Genomic DNA, 6,848 nt, shown 5'->3' with positions numbered 1-6,848 from the left:
CTCGGTTGAACCTGTCACGTTATAGTCGCGTTTTCATTGATAACAACGAAATTGCAATTATGTCAAACAGAACTGCACCCAGGTTGAGGAGGAGGTGGAGGTGGACAGAGATTGTTTGATGGAAGGATTCTTCAGAAGAGTGAGTAACAATAGCCATGGATGATCATAATCATGAATCGTTTTCAAAGAGTATTTAATTGACCGCCCTTTATAGGTGGAAGACGTCAGAGGGCTTATTGACAACATCGCTTATCAAGTGGAGGAGGTGAGGAAGATGCACAGCACCATCCTGTCGGCGCCCAACCCAGATGAAGGTAAGAGCCTATCTCCTAACGATAAGCCGGCGGTCTGGACTACTCGGGTAGGCCTAATGGGCTGGAACGTGTGTGGCCATACACTTCCTTCTCTTGGTCCTCCTCTGGTAGGTGTGCCTGGCTGACGTGTGTATGAAGTGCAGTTCCTTTGCCCAGAGGTTAAGTCTCTTTACTTTTGGTGCTTTATTTTGTAAAAAGATTCTTTTAAAAAAGGTCATCCTAGTTTATTTATAAGCACAGTGATTCAAGTCTGGGTCCCACCCACTTTAAGGACTTGCCATACTATTGTACTCTTTGTATTCAAGGATCACGTACATTTAAAATGGTACAGATACCATATACAAGGTCATTTGAAATAATAGAAAAGGGCTTTTTCAAAACATTTCACACTGAGACTGGCTCTGAGTCAGGCAGGGGCTAGGGCAGAGCAGGTGCAGCTGTCAGTGCTGGAGGTCCCAGGAAAGTACTTGGATGATCTTGATCTTGAGGAGTCGCCATGATGAGCCACAGCACTGTCAATATTCCCACAGTCCTTACTGGAACCCACCGACATTAGCCTATGTGTCACTGGTAGATGGGGTGATGGTGATGAACTCAACCTCACATGGACAGAGTAAGGTGTAGAACATATGGGGGCTGAACTCTGGTGTCACGTCCATGTTGCCAAGTGACCAGCAGCAGTCTTATCTAGTGTAATATTAACACCAGGCAGGCCAACAATGCATGCATAAATGCTACATTGTGACGGCTGTTTGTCAGGCACACCAAATTAAGGTATTGATGTTTAACTGTTTTTCCTCCCCTGAAAAGCAACAAAGCAGGGACTGAACAGGCTGACCAATGACATCAAAGGGACTGCCAACGTTGTGCGGGCTAAACTCAAGTGTAAGTTAAAGCCACAGGGTGGTCAATGCTTTCTATCCCAACACAGTCCCCATTACCAGGGTTCATTCCAACTCTTTTCATTTCATGGAACTCTGTTGTTTGTTGATGTGTTGTTGTCACACAGCGATTGAGCTCAGCCTACCTCAAGACGACATGGCCCACAGAACCTCAGTGGACCACCGGATCCAGAAGACACAGGTGAGTGGGTCTTCAGTGATGACATTCAATTCTACTTGACTTTCTTTTCATAGTACTATACACTAGCATAAAATGCAGATATATTTACAGCTGTTCTTTGTTAGCTGTAAAGACAGTATGGATCAACATGTTGTCCTCCACTCAGTATCCAATTTGCAGGAATATTAACGTGTAAAAAAACATCAATCGTGAAGCAGACTTCTTCTTCTCCTGCAGTGACACCTGTGTGTGTGGTGGGTGCATGGTTCTGTGTGTGTGTGTGTGTGTGTGTGTGTGTGTGTGTGTGTGTGTGTGTGTGTGTGTGTGTGTGTGTGTGTGTGTGTGTGTGTGTGTGTGTGTGTGTGTGTGTGTGTGTGTGTGTGTGTGTGTGTTTGTATGGCTATGTGTGTGTGTGTGTGTGTGTGTGTTTGTATGGCTATGTGTGTTTGTATGGCTATGTGTGTGTGTGTGTGTGTGTGTGTGTGTGTGTGTTTGTGTGTGTGTGTGTGTGTGTGTGTGTGTGTGTGTGTGTGTGTGTGTGTGTGTGTGTGTGTGTGTGTGTGTGTGTTTTGTATGGCTATGTGTGTGTGTGTGTGTGTGTGTGTGTGTGTGTGTGTGTGTGTTTATGTGTGTATGGCTCTGTGTGTGTGTATTTGTGTGTGTGTGGGGGGTTCTCCATCTCCCCCTGTACCCAGCACACGGTGCTTTCCAGGAGATTTGTGGAGGTTATGATGATGTACAACGAGACTCAAGTGTCCTTTCGGGAAAGGAGCAAAGGGAGGATCCAGAGGCAGCTCGAGATAAGTGAGTATAAAGTGTAAATGGAACTGACCCACAGATGCCCCTCTGGTGCAGGCCTTATATGGGCATCACTTATAACAGGTTCGTTGTTGGAGAACGTTCCATGATAAGATGGACATAACATTGTAAGATGTTCTATTATAATTTGAGCAGGGACACAAAGCTTGTTTCTTCCAAATGACCGCAGAGATTAGACAGCAGTGAACCGTGTCCTTGAGCACGTTCGGGACAGGAAACCGGACATGGACCACACCTAATAGGCTTCCTGTGCTTCCCTCTGGACGCACAACCTGATGGAGCTGAAGCATCAAAGAGATGTTTGGTTTTCTAAAGTCTCTTCAGGATTATTTTTTTTTTTACTTAAAAATACAGGAGATGTTTCAATGTGGTTAAAGTTCTGGCTATTTTATTTTGCCAAATACATCTCCAGCCTTGTTCCCATGCGGGTACTAGCCCCTTTTTCTGGAATATTCACCATCATCATCATCATCATCATCATCATCTTCCTCCTTCTCATCATCAGCATCATCAGTTTCCCCATCCTACAACTTAGAATAAAACTGCAGTTTCCAAACTCGATGGAGCACATTCGGCCAGGTATAATGTCTAAAGGTCAGTTGTGAACTACAAAATCACAACAGGCACGTACAACATTACTAACTGCTTACATTCCTGCTGCTATTTGCATGCCAGTTCTGCAACATTTACGCGTGTGTGTGTGTGAAGCAAATTGTACACAGGCTGGTGCGGTCCCAATGGCATGCATTAACAAGAGCATGCCACAACTTCACCCTCGGCATGGAAGAGGAGCTCGACACTGGAGACACGGCAATAGCTGGCGTTGCCTGGGAAACGCAGCATAGGGCTCCGAGGCTCCTGTAACCCTAGTCTCCTGGCTACAACAGGGTCACATGACTTGGAATGACCATTGAGCAACAGATCTTTGTGTGTGTGTGCGCGTGTGTGTGTGTACACATGTTTGTGTGGGTGTTTGTGCCTGTGTGTGTGTGTGTGTGTGTGTGTGTGTGTGTGTGTGTGTGTGTGTGTGTGTGTGTGTGTGCATTCGACACAACACAGATACCTCCAGAGAAACAGGTCTCTCTGTGGGGAATACGTGGAATAGTAAGTGTAGAGTGAGGCAAGGGCAGCGCTCTGTTTATGAACCAGCTGTTTGTCTGTGAGCGGGAACGAGTCCCAACGTTCCTCCATCGCAACCTGACTGTCAGAGGAACCAAGACAAGACAGCAGCTCCTTTGCCCCGCTAAAGGATTTGATTGCATTGCTTCCTGAACAAATGTTATTATGTCCATCATTTGTGTTAATCAGATGGCATTGTCAGCAGATTTGCAAAAACATGACACTGACATGGCAATAACGGCATAATTAATATGTAACTTTCATTTCATTCATATTGTGTTTGTTCAAATAGTGTGTCTGCTTATATTCTTTGCTGTGCTCTGGGGTTACAGGAAATGAGCAAATAGCGCAATCAATTTACAGTTAAAAGCAATGAGGCCTTCCTGTTAAATATCAACTCTTTATATATAGTTATCAGTTTCGCGAATACAGACTTTTGTCATTAGTAAAGCAAAATATATATACTTTCTGTAATATATACGATACATAAACATTTTATATTGAATCAAATTTTCCCTTAACCTTTTAATTGAACAAATTGATTAGCAAGTCTGTTTTTAAGCATGGGCAGATCCCTTCTTTTCCCCTACTTGTTGTATAATTAACTATAAAGTGGAATATCATTTCAGCTGGAAGAGTGACCACAAACGAAGAGCTCGAGGACATGCTAGAATGCGGAAATCCATCCATCTTCACTTCTAATGTAAGTTCACACCACTGGGCATGTTCGGTATATGTCACACGGTGCAACAGCGCTTCCTGGTGGCGGGGAAATAAACGCCCAAAAGTATCAAGACAGATTCCCAACATCGCCAGTGTTGTGACTTTGGGGCTTTCTTTCCCACCCTCCCCAGATTATTTCAGATTCTCAAATCACGCGGCAGGCGCTGAACGAGATCGAGTCGCGTCACCAGGACATCATTCGTCTGGAGGCCAGCATCAGAGAGCTGCGCACCATGTTCATGGACATGGCCCTGATGGTGGAGACCCAGGTAGGCGATAACTCCTCTAATACTGAATGACACTGTCCCTGATCCTAACTTAAAAACTGATCTCCCATCTGACAGTGTTGTGCATGCATATCTAGAATTTATCAACGTGTATTGTGCATCGTGCTTTAACAATACACTTCTAAATTCTCAATGCTGACAGAAAATCCTGACCATATGAATTTTTATATATATTTATATATATATATAATATATATTTTGATTAAAACACACCGATTTTGGATGACTAACATTGTCCCTGATCCTTACTTCAACACTGATCTACCACCTGACAGTGCATGCATGTGTGCATGCATGCCACTACGGTATCTATACTTGAGCAGTATGTACGATGTTTCATGCTGCAACTCGACCCCTTCATGGATTTGAACAGAACCTCTAAGCTGTCGGCTGTGATTGGCAGGGGGACATGGTCAACAACATTGAGAAGAACGTCTCAACTGCCGCTGAGTACATCGGCATGGCGAAGGAGGAGACCAAAAAGGCTGTGCGGTACCAGAAGAAGTCCCGCAGGGTATGTATCCTCACTCTCGACCCACCATGGACAACTAACTGTGGTCACTGCGCTCTGCTCTGCACAGTTCACCTAGACTTTGTATAGCCTCACCCTTATCGCCCCCCCCCCCCCCCCCCCCCCCTTAGTAGTATCTATAGGGCGTCAGACTAAAAGTTACTGTGTTCGATCCCTGATGTCCTTGGTCTACCTGTTGGCCTCCTTAAGCGTGGTGATAACCCCTACATGATGATATATTAATCACTGTGACTTTGGACAAGAGTGTCGGCCAAATGTCTTAGTAGTCAACAGTAGACCGTCTCTTAAAAAGAGGTAGCATGTCTGTTCATCTTAAAAGGCTGGTATCGTGCCACCAGGTGTGAGTGTGATTAGCCATTACAAGCCGTTTGAAATTCTGCCTTTTCTTGTGTTTTTGTGACATCTCACTTGGAGTGTCCAGGTGTATTCTGGATAGACCAGTCTACCAGCCTACCCAGTGGACTGCAGAAAATGTAGCTTATCAATCCATCATGCTTCTAGGTTGACACTCCCACTTGTGATGTCGCTAGGGCACAGGGAAGAGAAGATTTTCAAATGGCTTGTAATGGCTAATCACACTCACACCTGATGGCATAATATCCCCATTTAAACTCCAGCCTTCCAATCCAATGGTAACACAAAATGATTGTGAACTTCTATGTGAACTCTACTTAAATACATTTTCTTTGCTTGGCAGAAATTTGTTTTCCTTGCATTTGCAATATTGATCCTGATTGCGGTCGTTGCACTTATTGTTGGCCTGTCTGTTGGGCTAACTAAACCCCCTGCCTGAGAATCACTCATCACTTCCTCAGGTAACAACACTTCACCCATGGAACTACAGTAACGCCATTCATTCAACCACTCATTCAATTATTCATTCCTCCATCCATTCACTCATGCATTGTTGTTATGTTCTTGTCTCTGCGCTGTGTTAAATAAATGCCCAAAATGAATTACTTCAGGGAGAAAATCATTTAAAAAAATGTCCTACTTGGTTTTCCTGAAAGACTTTCCTTCCTTCTCTCATCAACAGACCATTCCCTACCTCATCGAGGGTCAGGAAGGAGCCATGGTTCTCATACTCTTGGTTGGAATCTTTGACTGATGGATCCTATAGCAAATCACCGTCAGCTGAGTCTGTGTCTGGTGTGGATTCACTTAGTCACTTAGTCAACCACAAAACCTAAAACATGACCAATCAACTTTTTTCCTCACATCCATCCATCTTGTTCAAAATTCTTTCAACCAATGGGTGCCTAAAGAATAAATCATATCAACACACAGCTCAATCAACCCAATTATTCCCTCTGTAAGTACGATTGAGCATGTCTTCATAGAAAAAAATATATATAAACGATGTATATGCTTGTATTATCCCTGATTATTAGGGGTCTGAGCAACACAGCTGATTGGTCCCCTTTTGTTTCTGTAACGTTTTATTTTTTCCTCTAATTCTGTAAAAGTCATACTGCAGCCTATACCGTAAGTCGAAAACTCTTGAAATGTTCAGGTATGGTTAATAATAACCCCAACTACCCATACAAAAGCTGGCGCTATTGTAAAAAATCATGAATTAGTCTTATTTCTCCTCACCAGATTGACCTGGACTCAAAATTCTTTCATAATATTAATGTCTAGAATCAGATGCATCAGTAAAACCCTTATGCCCTAAAAATGTTTACTTCTCCCACACTTTCATATTAAAGCCAAACATAATAAAAAGATTCACAGGCTACAAAAATAATCAAAGATTCACCAAAAATCGCCACATAAAATCTTTAGACCAAGCCTCACAAAAATCATCAAACAGAATATGTTTTATTTAGTTACATTTGAGAAACATTGGCCAATAAATTTGGAGCAGTTAGCCCATTTTTCTTATATGATCATTTTGTTATTGTATAAAAAAAACTATTATTAGGTGGATACCAATACCCCCACTACCCATAAACCCAAATTGTAGTACTGCACCCAAGGGTGGTGCTATTT

General features: G+C 43.1%; 1 protein-coding gene across 3 annotated transcripts; it reads left to right on the top strand.

The window, feature by feature from the left end:
* Positions 1-6: 6 nt before the first annotated feature.
* stx2b (syntaxin 2b) lies at positions 7-6,142 on the top strand. Of its 3 annotated transcripts, none has more exons than XM_060055001.1 (10): positions 7-139; positions 215-314; positions 1,125-1,199; positions 1,324-1,397; positions 2,072-2,180; positions 3,944-4,017; positions 4,169-4,306; positions 4,728-4,838; positions 5,554-5,671; positions 5,893-6,142. In XM_060055001.1, exons 1-9 carry the CDS (start codon positions 119-121, stop codon positions 5,647-5,649), a joined length of 798 nt encoding a protein of 265 aa, XP_059910984.1. In that variant the 5' UTR covers positions 7-118; the 3' UTR covers positions 5,650-5,671; positions 5,893-6,142. The 3 variants fall into 3 exon arrangements, with proteins under 3 accessions (XP_059910984.1, XP_059910987.1, XP_059910985.1); XM_060055004.1 differs by having other exon boundaries at positions 99-139; positions 2,089-2,180; XM_060055002.1 differs by lacking the exons at positions 7-139; positions 215-314; positions 1,125-1,199; positions 1,324-1,397; positions 2,072-2,180 and adding an exon at positions 2,195-2,774.
* The last annotated feature ends 706 nt before the right edge of the window (positions 6,143-6,848 follow it).

Source organism: Gadus macrocephalus, chromosome 6, assembly GCF_031168955.1.
Source record: "Gadus macrocephalus chromosome 6, ASM3116895v1".
In the NCBI taxonomy this organism is placed as follows: Eukaryota; Metazoa; Chordata; class Actinopteri; order Gadiformes; family Gadidae; genus Gadus; species Gadus macrocephalus.
Note: the sequence above shows the minus strand (reverse complement) of the source record. Positions and strands in the feature narration are given on the sequence as shown.

What these genes read in the sequence shown, in the direction of transcription:
- stx2b (XM_060055001.1), top strand. Translation starts at nt 119, where the DNA reads ATGGAAGGATTCTTCAGAAGA. An exon ending in TGGAAGGATTCTTCAGAAGA is followed by an intron (nt 140 to 214) that starts GTGAGTAACAAT and finishes CGCCCTTTATAG; the next exon opens with GTGGAAGACGTCAGAGGGCT. An exon ending in TGTGCGGGCTAAACTCAAGT is followed by an intron (nt 1,200 to 1,323) that starts GTAAGTTAAAGC and finishes GTTGTCACACAG; the next exon opens with CGATTGAGCTCAGCCTACCT.